At 37.7% G+C, this 17,162-nt stretch overlaps 1 protein-coding gene across 4 annotated transcripts in view; it reads right to left on the bottom strand.

Moving 5' to 3' along the window:
- Positions 1-176: 176 nt before the first annotated feature.
- Fam149b1 (family with sequence similarity 149 member B1) overlaps positions 177-17,162 on the bottom strand; it is a 51,028-nt gene continuing 34,042 nt past the window's right edge. The window contains exons 6-14 of one of the 4 annotated variants that reach the window (XM_015500496.2): positions 16,402-16,497; positions 14,127-14,314; positions 8,556-8,680; positions 7,950-8,053; positions 4,881-5,105; positions 4,257-4,380; positions 3,886-4,011; positions 1,829-1,901; positions 177-771 (exon numbers count right to left, since the gene is read on the bottom strand). In XM_015500496.2, coding sequence (XP_015355982.1) covers positions 698-771; positions 1,829-1,901; positions 3,886-4,011; positions 4,257-4,380; positions 4,881-5,105; positions 7,950-8,053; positions 8,556-8,680; positions 14,127-14,314; positions 16,402-16,497 — 1,135 coding nt within the window. In that variant the 3' untranslated portion in view covers positions 177-697. Of the gene's footprint in view, positions 772-1,828; positions 1,902-3,885; positions 4,012-4,256; positions 4,381-4,880; positions 5,106-7,949; positions 8,054-8,555; positions 8,681-14,126; positions 14,315-16,401; positions 16,567-17,162 lie in introns of all 4 variants that reach the window. The other 3 variants (XM_015500495.2, XM_048809096.1, XM_015500497.2) reach the window with 3 other exon arrangements.

Here is a 17,162-nt window from a genome sequence, read left to right on the forward strand (position 1 = left end):
AAAAATAGAACCAGTAAAATACTTTAAGAAGAAAATTGGCATAAGCTGACATCACATAAGCAAGGTTGAAAAAATATGTGATATAATTGGTTATACGGGTTACTTTATACCAATGCTGAGGCCTTTAATTACTTAGCCCTTCCATTTCATTCTCTCTAGAAATCTAATGAGAAAGCTTTAGGAGTGATGTTTATTTTATGAGTAGCTCAGATTTTTTTGTAGCACTATCTCCTAAAAATGACAAAACTTGAGTACAAACTCTCAAGAAATTAATACAAGCTGAAATATTCTGAAGCCAGTGATATTGTTAATATCAAATCATTTGCTACTTATTGTTGTGTATATATAATCCCATAGAATCCTATAAATGTACTAATCATCTTTAACAGACAACATGAGCAGTGATTTGGGGGCAATTATTCATTTTTACATTTTTGGGGTACAGTCTTTACTGTTGAGTGGAATAGGTTAACTTACACTGAAAGACAATAATTGGAGATAGAAACATTACCCGTGTAGTCAGTCTTTTGGTGGGTAGTCTATTGTTTTTCTCAGTCAGTTTTACCAAAATAACTCTTCATGAAGATGAATTCTAGTTGATCTTATATACTTGCTCTCCATCATTTGATGGTCGAACACTGATTCTTGAAGTCTTCCCACATGTTTGCTGCAGCCTGATAGGTTCTTCTCATTTGCCTTATGGTCCCTGCCTGGTTTTAGAGATTGGTCCACCTCTGCTTTGAGATTTTGTAGAGGCATGCAAATGAGGACCTGTCAGACACAGATGACATCACAGAGCAATAGTAAATAGTCTAGATTTGGTAATGAAAATCTATATCCTAGGGCTTTTTGTTCCACTTATCAGATTTTAAATTTGGAGACTGGAACTAAGTAGTAAAGCATGTATTTACCAATAAATCCAAATTTAAATATTTTACTCTATTTAAAAAAAAAGAACCCTGCATTTTTAAGAAATAAAAGCAGTCACCTATTTGTGCTTGGGAACCCACTGATTAAAAAGATGTTTCACCATTTTAAAATATTAAATTAGTTACATCTGTGGCTGAATATAATAATTGTAGCTCAGGGGTAACACCGCTTTTGTAGAAGGAGTCCAATGAAAGCATTTAAAGACTACCAAGCAATGGTATTAGTAGGAACTGGGCTAAGAGAAATCACTTGAACTACAAAAATGGCTTGATTAGTTTTTATTGTTACTTGCTGATTTATCATTAACAGGAAACATTTCAACTTGGATCAGTACTTCTAAATTTCAACTATAACAATGAGAATGACCCTGAAGACTCCTATGAGAAATTAAAGGACATCCTGAAATTTTCTCCCATGACTCCTTTGTTAATATAATTTAATTTAGAGTATAATTTTGAGGTAAAAGAGTTAATGAGATAAAATCAGACATCATATTCTGACATTTTAGAATTTCTTAATTTGGTCTAATACGTAAACTTTTAAACAAAGCAGTTTAATCCATAGGAATATGGATTTTTGCCTACATAATAAAACTCATGCTGTGTTCTTTAATAATGTTTTGAATGATATGAAAATGACTCATTTTAGGCTTAAAAAGATTATAGAAAGTAGTTTACTAGAGTAGTGAAAGGTTAATTTACATAATATGAAAACAGAAATCTGGAACTTTTTGGCTTTGATCAATTGAACTATTTTTATTATACCCCATCTTCCAAAATGAATTTTAAGGGAATTTACAAAGATGTAGGAAAACTAAATACAAAAAAAATCTGTAGAAAGGGAAGATAAGTGTAACATCCACACTGTAGCAAAAATAAAAGCTGCAGCCCCACCATACCTGCAGATCCCCTACTGGGTCGGGCTTGATGAGGGTTCTCAAGTGCATATGAACGATGATACTGTGTATCTGGCTAAAAGAAAAGATGAGAGAGATCTTACTATACAGCTTCTCCCAAAGGATAATACTGCAGCAGGTTTACAAGGGAAAATCTTGAAATAGACATCAATGCAAAAGGTGGCATGTGCCAACCTGTATTGAATTCCTATTAGGCAATCCCAAGCCATTTATTGATGTGTAAAAACAACAAAAAACCCTGCACATTCTGTGCCTTTTATTAGTATGACTCTAAATTATAAATCCCATGATTTAATATTTTAATTGGCTTCAAGGGAATTTAATCTGACTTATCTATTGCATGCTGACTTAAAACAATCTACTTTTTCAGCAATACTGAAATACCCATGAAGTTACCACACTGAACTTAACTTTACATTTTCTTTTTAGCTTTAGGAAACAACATTTCAGACATCTCAAGGAATTTAAATTTACATCTCAAGATGTAATTATACCATTCTGCTGGGGTTTCTGGAATGAAAAAACATCCTTCAATTCCCTATCAAGAGAGCTGAATTGGGAGATTTAGGGAATCCTCCTCCCCCGTGAAGCCACATATTCTACAATAAGGTTCTATAAGGTCAGGTAGTGTCTTTCAATTACAATGAGCTACTGGTTCATCTCTTATGAGGGCAAATGGGGAGAGAAATGGCTAAGATAATTTTTAACTTTGTTACTATTATAAAAAGAGACCTGAAGTGTTTTCATTCTATTTTATTCCTGAGGAAAAGTTAAATTTTGATAGGAAAGAATATAGCTCTAGAACATAAACTTAAAAAATATTCTGGATTAAGTTATGAGAAGACCAAGATATTCTCAGACTTTCTGGGGTCTACATTAAACCCTAAGAATAAGAAATGCTCACAGTTCTTTTTTGCCCTTCTTTTCAGCGAGTTTTCTCTTAAAGCAAGCCCTGAGGTCTACTAAGTTGAATAGTGTCTTCCTCAAGTTAATGTCTGCCTGGAACTTGTGAATGTGAACATATTTGGAAATAGGATCTTTGCAGATTTTATCAAATTAAGGTAGAGTAATACTAGATTAGGATGGGCCCTAAATTCAGGGACAGATATTGTTTTTTGTTTTTCCTTTTTTTTTTTTTTTTTTAGTTTTCAATGGACCTTTATTTATATGTGGTGCTCAGAGTCCAACCCAGTAACTCTCACATGCCAGGCAAGCACTCTACCACTGAGCCACAACCCCAGCCCCTCAATGACAAGTAGCTTTAAGAGAGAAATTGGACAGACTCACAGGGAAGAGAAGGCCACATAATGATGGAGGGAAAAATCAGAGCAATGAAACTGCAATCCAAGGAATACCAAGGATTGCCAGAAGCTAGAAAGAGGTAAGGAAGGATTCTTCTCTAGAGCTTCCGAAGGGCGCAGGGCTCTGCCAACCCCCTAAATACCCTCGCTTATTCTCCTCACTCTATAACAGATGGGAGATTGTGCAGTGCCTCAGGCTAATTATGGTTCAAGGGTCATGAGCTGGGTTAAGTGGGTTGCAAATCATCATCCTGAAAGCCTCTCTTGAGGCTGCTGATGGTTGTAGGATCATGTGGGGGCCTGGTTATTGGGCACCCCCACAATGTGTGAGATGTCAGTCACTTCCCTAGACTATCCAAGCCCTTTTGCCACAAAGCAGATGAGGTGGGATTGCACTCTCAACCTGCAAATGGGCAAGATTAGTGCACATTGTCCAATCTAACAATCAGTTTTCTGTTATTGCTTAAAAGAGGTGGTAAATATATAGTAAATGGTAAAGCAATGTCAGCATTTAAAATATCAACGGGAAGAAGTCCTGACACATCTGCCTCATTCTGATACCACTTGTGGTATAATTCCACAAAAGCAGGGTTGACAGGGAAGTTAGGCTGATCTGGTATATACTGGAGTTTTGTGCTTGTGCTCAGAAATATCTAGGTTCTTGGTAAGTCGGACAAACTAATTTTTTTTTCCCTCAGTTCTCTTCCTCATCAGCAAACAGGAAGCATGTCACTTTACCATAAATGACTGAGTTGTATTGGGCCTGGAGAAGAAGTTAAGTAAAAGGAGCCTATCTTGAGGCTGCTGATGGTTAGGCTCATCCACCACTGCACTTCGGGCTCGACTGGAATCACCATGGGGTTTCTGCAGAGGAAATAAAAACTACAGAAACTCTTAAAACTCTAGTGGGGGCTTCAGATGTCCCACATCAACCCAGGCAGATGTAGTAACTTTGGGCCAAGCAGTTTCAATTCCACTGTTATAAATTAGAATTCAGCTTGTATATTAGATAGAATATGATATAAATTAAGACCACAGCACAAATCCTGCAGAATTACTGTCCCTGAAGCTTTATCAGTACACAGAGAGGCAATGTGAAAGAGACATACCATTTGCCTTTGTGGCCCCACAGGGCTCAGGTGTTCCACTTCACTTGTGCCAATAGGTGGCAGCAGATTATTTCGACTCAGGGGTATTGGTGAGGGAGAGGAGAGCGAGTCAACTGCCAAAGGGCTGAAGATCCAACCAGTGAAGACCAAGAGGCGAAAGCACAAAGTTGTTAATGAGACAAGCAAATTGATGAGAAATAAAAAAGCCTAGAACTTTAAGTTCTGCCCATGTCTTTACACAAATGTAAATCAAAGATTTGAAAATTTTGTTTTTTGGGGGTTTGTTTTTTGGTATTGGGGATTGACCCAGGGGCACCACTGAACCACACCCCCATCCCCAAGTTTGTAGGTTTTAGACAGGATCTCTCTAAGTTACTGAGGCTGGCTTTCAACTCGTGATCCTCCTGCTTCAATCTCCCGAGTTGCTGGGATTACAGGGGAAAGAGTCCCCCAATCTCCCATTCTCTAAATTTTTAGCTAAGTCAACAGAAAGATCCAGTGTCTATTTCATCAAAATTTAACTCTAAATGATAGTTTCTAGGGACAGATTTTGGTCTTTTCATTCTCTATGTAAAATTGATTAGTTTTACCACAGATTCCAGAAATTCTGCTTTTGAAACCTACACTTGTGATCCTCTGAGGATTTCTTCCACAGGTCTTGGTGTTCCGGTGCGTGAGTGGCTTGTGCTGATTGGATGAAGGGTACGTGGTGGGGGATTACGTCTCCTGGCAGACTGCACTTTATATGACAGACATGATGTACTAAGCTCCAAGGCTCGGTTTGGCCAATTTCGGGTTGAAAAGATGGTACTGGACCCAGGCCTCATAAGTAGCTTGTCATCAAGATCTCTAGTGGCCAAATCAGAAACCCACAATGAATAAAGTGGCCAAATCAGAAACCCACAATGAATAAAGATCACCATGTATGGGTCTCTCAGGGTTTTTTGTTTGTTTTGTTTTTTAATTAAGCCTTAGTGTAAAACATTCAGGGGTGAAAAAGAGCAAAACAGAAACCTTTCAGTTAACAGTTTCCAGAAGGTAATCTAGAATGAAGGCATGAGAGTTTAAAAAAAGGATGACATTATTTCAGTTATAAACATAATTTTGATGCTGGGCGGGTACTGGGGATTGAATTCTGGGGCACTTGACCACTGAGCCACATCCACAGCCCTATTTTGTATTTTATTTAGAGAGAGGGTCTCAGTTGCTTAGCACCTTGCTTTTGCCAAGACTGGCTTTGAACTCGTGATCCTCCTTCCTGCCTTAGCCTCCCAAGCTGCTGGGATTATAGGTGTGCACCACTTCTCCCAGCTCATTCATAATTTACTAGAATGGAAACTTGGGAAAGCAGGTACATTATTCAGCTGCCATCACAGTGCTTTCCAAAAATCTCTCTCCTATATTTGGGGACTTTTGCCCTTTTTCAGCTGTGAGAATGTCAGCAGAAAGGCAAATATTACTGCTTGGGAACAGTTGTGGCATCAATGTGGCACTCACTGCAGAGATTAAAGTACTGAACTAGTTGGAACCTATAGGGGTAGAGATTTGGAGTCCTTGGGAAGCTGGGAGCAGGCAAAGGTTCTAGGCCTTGTGCTGCAAAGGGTAGGGGACAATTGTGAACCCTCATTTTCTAAAAATTGAGAAATACAGCTCTTTAAGATCTCTGATAGGGCCTGGAGTTGTGGCTCAGCAGTAGAGCGCTCACCTAGCATGTGCAAGGCCTGGGTTCGATCCTCAGCACCACATAAAAATAAAATGAAAGTATTGTGTCTAACTACAACTAAAAAATATTTCTAAAAAAGGTCTCTGATAAATGAAATATCATGCCTAAACAGTTTAGTAGCTTAAATGCTGCCCTACTGATTTGGGGGTATTCTCCCTTTTTGTTTTAAAGTAGATGAGAGGAAGTTTGATTATTGTAAGACATTCAAGAGTGCAGTGAAATGGAAGGCAAATGTAAGAATAAAGGAGCCAAATTCTGCCACTTGTCCCTATGGCTTTCAGCAAGTTCCTCAAACTTTCAGGCCACATTTTTTTGTCCTTGCAAAATATGTCTCAGAATTTAGAAGATTTTGAAGGGAGAATGACCATGGAGGAATAGGTCTAAACCTTGAAGATTTCAAAAGATCTTTCTAGTTGTCCTGTCTTTAACCATTCTTCTTTTTTAAAAAAATACATACTCTCATGCCTTTTTTGGGGGAGCGAGGGGCATACCAGGAATTAAACTAAGGGGCACTCGGCCACTGAGCTACATCCCCAACCTTATTTTATATTTTATTTACAGACAGGATCTGAGTTCCTTAGCACCTCGCTGTTGCTGAGGCTGGCTTTGAACTTAAGATCCTCCTACCTCAGGCTCCCTAGCCGCTGGGATTATAGGCATGCATCACTGGCCCTCACTGCTTTTTTGTTACAAAATGTTTAGACTGTGTTAATTTTTGTTTTCTGTGGATTTCTTGTTCATAATTCTGGGTTCAATTATCATCTTTAGATAGGTGACTTTCTTAGATTCATGTCCAAATCTAACCTCTTCACATTTCCTAAGATATGGCCCATCATCGTAAACTTCACAGCCTAAATGAAATTCATCCTTTCAGATAAAACTTCTAAGCTTGAAATCTCACAACTGATTTTGATTCCTCTAGTTCTATAGATTTTCATTTTTTAAGTATCTCCTAGAATAGTTCATTCCTTTCTTGGTCTGCACTCAAGCAGGAGGACAGGATCTTACAGTTTATGCTGGCACCCTACTACAGACTCCATTCATTTCTTCCTGCTGCAATCCAATCTGTTTTCCACTGCTATAAAATGTCTTCAAATTCCTGATTTAAATACCATGATTTAAATATATGTGCTCCCTAGCTGAAACTAACAACTGGCAGGAATGTAAAATGCTGCAACTACTTTGGGAAATAGCATGACAATTAACATCTATCACCCTTCCACTTATAGGTATTGACCCAAGAGAAATATGACCATAAGTCCATAAAAAAAGACCTATGCAAGAATATTTATAATGCCTTTTGTGTAATAGCCCCAATCTGGAAACAAATGAAGTGGTAACAGGAGTGTACTCGTGACACATTTTTACAATGGAATACTATTTGGAAATAGAGGTCATGTGCAACATGGATGAATCTCAAAAACAAGGTATTTGAACATCCATAATTGGTTCATTAGTTTCATAGCCTTGCCCACTGGTCATACCATGGCCTATTTTAAATCTAGAAGATTGTCAGTCTTTGATCAGAAGTGTTAAAATTCTGACTCCTCTCTTCCTATCCTATAGCAAAACTGGTCTTTTCTCTCTCCTAAATATCTTGCATTTTCCCATCTCCAAAAGTTTCCCACACTATTCTTTCTGCCTAGAATGGCCTTGTTCCTTTTCTCAGCTTATCCAAACCGCCACTTAAACTTACCCACCAAAATGCCTTCTCCTTTTGGCCTGCCATAGCATGCATTCTGGGTAGCACTCAATCACAAAATGCCCTATATGGTCAGGTCTCTCTACCCATGTGTGTCTTCGCTTTCTACTTATCAGCTCCCTGCAAGTGGAGATCTTTTGCTTTGGATGTGTTACTCCCAGTTGTCGCTATGATTGGTACTCAAAAAGGCATGTTGATTGACTGACTTTGCTTTCCCTTTATTTTTCAGTGATCTAGTTAAATTCTACTAAAATGTTATACTTCTTACAGGAGCTTGTCAATTTGGTAGAGATTTCTTGGCTGTAGAGGCATCCCATGAATCAAGAGATCATTCGCATTTGGCTGATGACCACTTGCTTGACAGAGACTCATCTACATGTCAAAAGAAGACATTACTCTTCATCAGTTGGTGAAGGTATCTGCTTGATTTCACAACTTTGCCAAACATAAATATTTCCAATTAGGTCATTTATACATTTTCCCTGTGACTTAACTTTTACATTGTGGTCAGTAGCCCTGAGGCCCAAAGTGTACTCCCAAGAGGACAAGGCCCTTTTCTTTCTTGTCCATTCCTAAGTGACAGCAGGTTAAGGATGCCCAATCAACCTAGACGAAAGCTGACCACATGGTTGATTCTAGATTGTATACCTAATGGATGTCTCTTCAAAAAAGAAAATTACTTATCAATTCTAATTTGCAACTAATTTTTTAAACTGAAGCTGATCAATGCAAAGAGTCACTGGGTTTTTATGATAAACACAATTGTACTGAAAAATATGACGGACTCATAAATAATACAGTTAAACAATTCTGGGTAAATTTCCTCTAAAGAGAACAGTCCAAGGCTCCCTGACACATCGCTTGTGGTGCTTACCAGATTTGAGGTGACAGACAGCACCTTGGACTGTGGCACTTGAGGTAACACCAAAGTATGTGGTTCACTCAGCACACAGGGACTTTCTGAATCTGGTCTGGTGACTGCAACATTACTCTCATCATCTGAACAAAGAAACAGACTTCTGTTATCCATAGGTATCTTCTGATCCACAGCAACAGTATGAAAAACATCTTCCCTGATAATTCCTAATCTCAAGCAAGGCTTCACTCATCTCCGTAGACCAATTTCATACCACCTGTATAGTTTAAAAAAAAAAACAAACCTTCAAACCAAGAGTTCAGTTTTAAGTGGTTGTTCATGCTGGCGATGCTTGTGGCACACTGCAAAAGGAAAAGTAAAGAAGGGGTGGGGGGGTGCAAAAGGGACTATTTTACTGCCTAAAACAGCCAATACAACAGTAAACCAATGGCTTTAAGACACCAAACAACAGGTTATAAAAGAAAATGAGCCCTGAGATGAGAAACAAATGAGATATGTCCTATAATTGCCTGAAACAAGTTTCTAAGATATGGCACAAGGAGGGAGAACTAAGGCAGAGTGGTGGACCCTGAGCAGAGAGTCCAGAGAGAGGAAGGCAGTTAGGATTCACAGGACAGAGACCCAGAGAAATGAAAAATGCATAAAAACCGAAGCTATTTGGGAGAAAGTGGTACATCCTTTGAGTACTCAAAGTGTACTGATTAGTGCATGTGTGAGGAAAAACTACCAGAGGAAAAAGAACCAACTGAAAGAGAATAGTACCTGCTGCTCACATGGAACCAGGAATAGTGCCTACTCCCATCAGTTAGACAAGAAGAAACTCATGATTTATGAGGCACTAAGAGTAAGATCTGTTGAGTATAAAAGCAAGACCAGGGGCTGGGGTTGTGGCTCAGTGGTAGAGTGCTTGCCTATGTGTGAGGCACTGGGTTCGATTTCTCAGCACCACATACTATTAAATAAAATAAAGGTCCATCAACAACTAAAAAATAAAAAATCTAAAAAGCAAGACCAGAAGGAATCACATGGTTTCTAAGTAACTTTAACTGTATTCCAGAACAAATCTCAAGAAGATCTTTAAGAATAAAAATGGGTAAGAAATAAGAAACTCACAATGCCTGAAACTTAAGGATTACCAGGCAGGAAAGGTAATGAAGAGATAATATAAATAAGTAAAACCAAAATCAAATTAACATAGATGTCCAAATTATGCCACATTTTCAAAAAAATAAATAGAAATATGGAAGATATTAAATCAGCCAAATCATACCTTGAGATGAAAATGACAATGTCTGAGATGAAACTGGATGAGAAACTGGATGAGTTTCATAGTAAATTTAACATTGCAGAAGAAAAGATGAATGTACATGAAGGTACAACAGTAAAAATCACCAAAAATGAAAAACAGAGAAAAAACAATACCAAAAAAATGTTTTTTAAAGCATCATTTATCTGAGAGATTAATGATCAAATAGACTAATTTGTGAGTAACTGGCTTCCTAATAAATGATGGGTGACAAAGTATCTGAAGAAATAATGGTGGAAAACTTTCCAAACAATAAATCCATAGATTCTGGAAGTTCAACAAATTCTAAGCAGGAGAAACATCAGGAAAACTACATCAAGTTACATCATATCAGCAATTTGATAAGAGAAAATCCTAAAATTTGCAAATGGGGTGGGAGTGAGGTTATGACAAGATTCATCCAGGTTGTAACATGTATTCAGTACTTAATTCCTTTTTTTTTTAAACTTAATTCCTTTTAATGGCTGAATAATATTCCCATTGCATGGTGTATTGGTCAGCAAGGGCTACCAGAATGAAATTGTACAGATCAGGTGTTTTACACAATAGACATTTTATTTTCACACAGTCTGGAGACCAAGATCAAGATGCCATCAGGGCTGGTCTGGTAAGGACATCCTGCTTGGCTACCTTTTTGCTATGTGTACATGGAGAGTTCACTGTGGCTTTTCTATTAAGGATAAGAAGGCCTTACTTAATCATAATTAGCTTCCTAAAGGTCTTGTTCCCAAATACAATCACATTGAGGGTTAGGGCTTCAACATAATTTTAAGGGGGGAAATAATTCAGTTCATAATTGAATATCTACTAAATTTTGTTTACACATTCATTAATTGATAGACCTTTGAGTTGTTTCCACTTTGGGCTATTATTAATAATACTGCTATGAACATTCATGGACAAGTTTTTTGAGGACATATGTTTTCAGTTCTCTTGGCTACATATTTAGGAGTGAAATTTTCTGGGTCATATGGTAATTTTATATTTAATATTTTGAGGAACTGCCAAACCTTCCACAATGACTGCACCATTTCACATTCCCATCAGTATACAAGGGTTCTAATTTCTGCTAATCCTCACCATTTGTTACTTTCCTTTAAAAAAAAAAAAAATGTTATGGGGTTGTAGCTCAGTGGTGGAGTTCTTGCCTTGTATGTGTGAGGCACTGGGTTTGATCCTCAGAACCACATAAAAATAAATAAATAAAACAAAGGTATTGTGGCCTGCCACAACTTAAAAAAATTATAAAAAATGTTATATAAATACAAATCATATATATATATTACATATAATATATAATATATACATACCTATCCATCATAGTGGGATCTCAATGTGGTTTTGATTTGTAGATTCCTAGTGCCTAATGAGAAACAGGATCTTTTTGACTATATATTATCTTTGGAGAAATACCTACTCAAGTTATTTGCCCATTTTTAAAATTGGGTTGTTTGTCCTTTTTATTATTAAATTACAGTTCTTTATCTGCTCTGGTTACTAGACCTTTGTCAGGTAATGATTTGTAAATATTTTTCCCATTTTGTGGGTTGTTTTTGGCTTCCTTCATAATATGTTTTGATACGGAAAGTTTTAAATTTCTTTTTCCTTTTTCTTTCTTTTTTTTTTTTTTTTGGTGGTACTAGGGATTGAACTTAGGGACACTCTACTACTGAGCTACATCCCAGAACCCTTTTTATTTTTTTTATTTTGAGATAGGGCCTCAATAAGTTTCTGAGGCTGCCTCAGCTTCCCTTCATTTCCTATGGTGCTGGAGATTAAGCCCAGAGCCTTTCACATACTAGGCAATGCTCCACAACTGTGCTACATCCCCAGACCAGATAGTTGGATACTTGACAGGTATTGCACTAAACCTGTAAGATGTATATGGGGAGTACTGTCATCTTAATAATGTTACCTTTTCCAGTCCATGAACACAAGATGTATTTCCAAGTCTTTAGGTCTCCTCTATTTTTTTTTTTTCTATAGTGTTTTATAGTTTTCAGTATAAAACTCTTGCACTTCCTTGGTTAAGTTTATTTATAAATATCTTATTCTTTTTGATGCTATTGCACATGAATTATTTTCTTAAATTCTTATTAGATATGTTGGCCTTGCTAGTTTTGGGGAAAAAAGGCTGGCCTTGCTAGTTTTGGGGGAAAAAAAAAAAAAAGCTGCCATGAATACCATAGCCACAGACCTGCATGCTCTGAGAACACACAAAAGAAGTGGGTATTTTCCTAGTTGAGCCTATACATGAGAACCCAGCTCTGGTCAATAGATTGATCACAGCCTTATGAGCCCTATGCAAAGGACTAGCTGAGCTGTTCTAGACTTCTGACTTACAAATATGAGATAAATGTATGTTGTTAAAAGCTATTAAGTTTGCAATAATTTACTGAGCAGCACAGAAGAGCCCATATAAATAATCCCCAAGTTAAATATATATATTTAACCATGTAACTCAGCCATTTCTAGTACTAGGAATTTACCTAAGAGAAATGGAAATATATGCCACTGAATTATTCTATAGAACTGTTCATAGCAGCTTCACATCGAATAGCTCAAAGTAGAACACAATCCAAATGTCCATTGGTAGATGAATGGATAAACAAACTGGTACAACTAAATACTACTCAACAATAAAAGGAATAAATTATATACACAATGAAATGAAGGAATCTCAAAATCATTATGCTGAGTGAAATGCAGGACAAAAATAGTACATCCTATCAGACTCTATTCATAGGAACTCCACAAAATACAAACTAATCTATGGTGATAGAAAGCAGACCACTCTTTGGCTGGCTGCTTTCTCTCAACATAATGATTTCTTGGGGATGGTGTGGGGCACACAACCTCAGGAGGAGAGATTATAGAGCACATGAACTTCTAGGGTTGATGGATATATTCACTATAATTGACTGTGGTGATGGTTTCATGTGTTTATAGATAGAACTTATCAAATTGTATGTTTTATTTTTTCTAGTTGTTGATGGACCTTTATTTTATTTATTGATTTATACATGGTGCTGAGAATTGAACCCAGTGCCTCATACATGTGAGGCAAGTGCTCTACCACTGAGTTACAACCCCAGCCCTCAAATTGTGTTTTAAATACATGCAGTTGGTTATATGGCAATTACTTTTTAGTCAAGCAGTCTGAAAAAGTATGTGCTACTTGCATGTGGTTTTTCCTCACCAATCATTATATTCAAGGAGAAACAAGCTGAGTGTTATAGACTAATCCTTACTATTCATCTACCCATTCACAAATATTTTCAAAATATTGGCTAATTTCTATGGGATATATAAACATGAATCAGACCCACTATGATACTGTTATATAATAATAAAAATATATTTGGTATCTTCCCTGAGATCTGGCACATAATTCCTAAAACCCTTGGCATCTCCAAAGCAATATCCTGGATCCTGGATAGTCTAAGGATGGTGTTGCTGACTGCCTGGGGGAAACAACCAAGTGATTAGAAGCCTTCAAACTTTCAGTCTTGCCTCATCCTTCTGACCTCTGGAGGGCAGAGGGGCTGAAGGTTGAGATGATCATCAGTGGCCACTGAATTACTCAATCCTGTCTATGTAATGAAGCACCCATAAAACCCCAAAAGGACTGGTTCAGAGAACTTCCAGATTGCTGAACATGTGGAGAAACCTAGAGGGTGGAGTGTCCAGAGAAGCCATGGGACCTCTGCACCCCTTCTCCCATACTTTGCCCTGTGTATCTCTTCATCTGGCTATTCATCTGTATCCTTGTAATATTCTTTATAATAAACTAGTAAACATAAATAACTCTTTTCCTGAGTTCTGTGAACCATCCCAGCAAATTAATCAAACCTGTGGGGGATCAGGGCATGTGTCACAGGAATCCTGATTTATATTTGGTTGGTCAGAAGCCCAGGTCACAACCTAAGGCTTGCAACTGTGATATGAAGTGGGGCAGTCTTGTGGAACTGAGCCTCTTACCTTGTAGGATCTGATGTTAGCTCCATGTTGATAGTATCAATATTGGTCTGAATCATAGGACCCCCCCAGGTGGTATCTGCTAGAGAATCTGGTGGGTATTTGTGGAAAACCCTTTATATATTAGGTGTCATAACTGTTGCAGTGTGTGAAAGTAGGAAAAGACACTGGTTTTCCTCTCTCTCGTACATCCCCTTTTCACAATAAAGCATAAATCTAATGGACTGGTTAGGCTTCAGAAATCAAACAATTATTTTTGACAATGTTTTCACAAAGATTCTTACCAGAAGCAAATCCCTCCCAGTGACTACGTGTCAATTGCTCCATACAGCTCACAATTTTGCTCCACACATTGTCAAACACATAAGCAAGAATGTCCTCTTTTATGCAGTAAAATGGAGCAATGGGAGGGTACCCTAATTTCTGTTTCTTTGTAGCTGCTTCTGATTTATTTTCATGAAATCCCTCTTTCCTGGAATGGAAGCAAGATGAAAAAAATTGATGATTACTCTTCACTGAGTGTCCACCATTGTCCTTTATGCTTCTTAGGAATGTGACTGGTGATACTATCCTACCCTCCTCCTTGCCCAGTGTATGTAGCACACAGTATTAAAGCAGCCTTGTGAACTAACGGAGTTCTCAACAGGGAAGACTACATTTCCTTTTTTTTTTTTTTTGGTAAAACCTCCAACCTTCCCCACTAAAAAGGAGGGGAGCTAAATGCATAGAAGCTCCTCTAAGGCTCTTCTGGAGACTCTTGTACTTGTGACCCAGAAATTCCCAATTAGTCATGTCTCCCAAATTAGACATGTTTGTCTATCACACAGAGATAAATTATAAATGAAGGCAAAGCAAATTCTGGAACTGGCTTGGGATTGGGAGAACTATCTCCAGGCCTTTACAATGGAGGTTATCCTGAGGCAGCATAACTCTCAAAAATTAAATAGGAAACTATAGAAAGATGCAGAGGCAGAATGATCACAAGTTTGAGGCCAGCCAAGGCAATGTAGCAAGACCTTATGTCAAAATAGAAAGAGTTGGGACCTTCAACAGATGAAAATGGATAAAGAAAATGTGGTATACATATACACAATGGAATATTACTCAGCCATAAAGAAGAATGAAATTATGACATTTGACAGTAAGTGGATAGAACTAGACACTATCATGCTAAGCGAAATAAGTCAATCAAAACAACTAAAGGCTGGGCTGGGGATGTGGCTCGAGCGGTGGCGCGCTCGCCTGGCATGCGTGCGGCCCGGGTTAGATCCTCAGCACCACATACAAACAAAGATGTTGTGTCTGCCAAAAACTGGAAAAAAAAAAAAAAAAAAACTAAAGGCCAATGTTCTCTCTTATATATGGATGCTAACAGGGCAGGAGGGAAAAACAGAAGTTCATTGGATTAGACAAAGGGGAATGAAGGGAAGGGAGAAGAAGTGGGAATAGGAAAGACAGTAGAATGCATTGGACATAAATTTCCTATGTTCATATATGAATACACGACCAGTGTAACTCCACATCATGTACAACCACAAGAATGGGAAGTTATATTTCCTGTATGTCTAATATGTCAATATATTCTATTCTCATGTATAACTAAAAAGAACAAAGAATTTTTTTAAAAGAGTTGGGAATGTAGCTCAGTGGTAGAGCATTTGTCTAGTGTTATGGTTTGAATCTGGAATGTCCCTCAAAGTCTCAGATGTTTAAGGAATGGTCCCCCATGCAGCAATGTTTAGAGGTATGGCTTTTGGGAAGTGATTAGATCATGAAGGTTCAGCTCTCATCAGTGGATTAATCCACTGATAGCTGAAGGGACTAGTGGTGGGCGTGGTTGGATGAATTAGGTTGCTGGGGATGTGCTCTTGGGGGACTGTGTCTCACTGCTGGTCTTTTCTTCTCTGTTTCCCGGCTGCTATGAGTGAACAGTGTTCCTCTGCTGTCCTTCTGCTATGATGTTCTGCTTTGTCTCAAGCCCAAAGCAATGGAGCTCGCCAACCATGAGCTAAGATCTCTGAAACCATGAGCCAAAATAAATCTTTCCTCCTCTAAGTTGTTCCCAACAGGTATTTTGGACATGCTGATGAAAAGCTCACTAACACACATAGCATGTGTAAAGCCCTGGTTTCAATCATCAGTACTGCAACAAAATAAAATAAATTAAAAAATAAGGTCTCTGATCGCAGGAAAAGGCAATGATATGTGAAGAAAGAAAATACCAAGGAAGCCTAGTATGTGGAAGCAATAGCTAAGAACATGAAGTCTGGATACTTGAGCTAACCGACAAACCACACACTGGTATAGAGCTAATTATAGGTAATATTGTTATTCTCAGTTTAGAACAAATAGATATTAATACACAAACTAGAAGGGGAGTAAAGAAGCTTAAACAAGGGCTGGGGTTGTAGCTCAGTGGTAGAGCGCTTGCCTCGCATGCGTGAGCCCCTGGTTTGGTCCCCAGCACCACATAAAAATAAACAAATAAAAATGGAGACATTGTGTCCATCTACAACTAAAAAAAAAATATTTTAAAAAAATTGCTTAAACAAAACTCACATATCTGTATGGTCGAAAGCTAGGTATTCCTCAATTATTCCTTCTGAGAAGATTATACAGTCGTCTTCTCTTTCCACAGCACACAAACCAGGGGATCTGGCAATGGAAGATACTTTTTGAGCATAAGAAGGTGAAAAATGTAACTTCTTTCCTCTTATGCCAAATCTGGGAATAGGGGAAAAGACAAATATTAGTTATGTACAATATAAACATTTCTCACAATAAGTCACATGTCTTTTAGTTCAAACCCCCTTGCTCTGGGGAACCCCTTCCTGGACTATTCNCCACATCCCCAGCCCTGGACTATTCTTAATCTTAAATTTATTAATTCAAAGAACAGGAAGATTATATAATGTCCACAGACCTATTCTGCTTAGGAGCACTGCACACTATCTAATATGGCTTGCTATCTTCTCAGATTCAAATAGCTATAGCTATAAGTTTTTAACAAAACTTCCAGAGGTACCTTAAAACATGCCTATTTCAATAATCTCATCACTGCTCAAAAATGCATGCTCATTAAAGGCAAGGATCTTAATATTTAAATTTCCATTCATATTCAAACACTCAGTAAATAGGTGATGACTCATTTATTTAAGCATGTGCACAATATAATTTTTGAAAATGGTTCAGTTTAACCAAATAGTAAATACACCCAATTTATACTCTTTGTTACTCTCTATAGATTCTTTTTTGTGTCCTAAGTATTTCTTTTTAAATGGGAAAAAGAAGAAACCTATAACATTTTTCAACAAGGCTAT

This window comes from Marmota marmota, unplaced genomic scaffold, assembly GCF_001458135.2.
Source record: "Marmota marmota marmota unplaced genomic scaffold, marMar, whole genome shotgun sequence".
Taxonomy (NCBI): domain Eukaryota; kingdom Metazoa; phylum Chordata; class Mammalia; order Rodentia; family Sciuridae; genus Marmota; species Marmota marmota.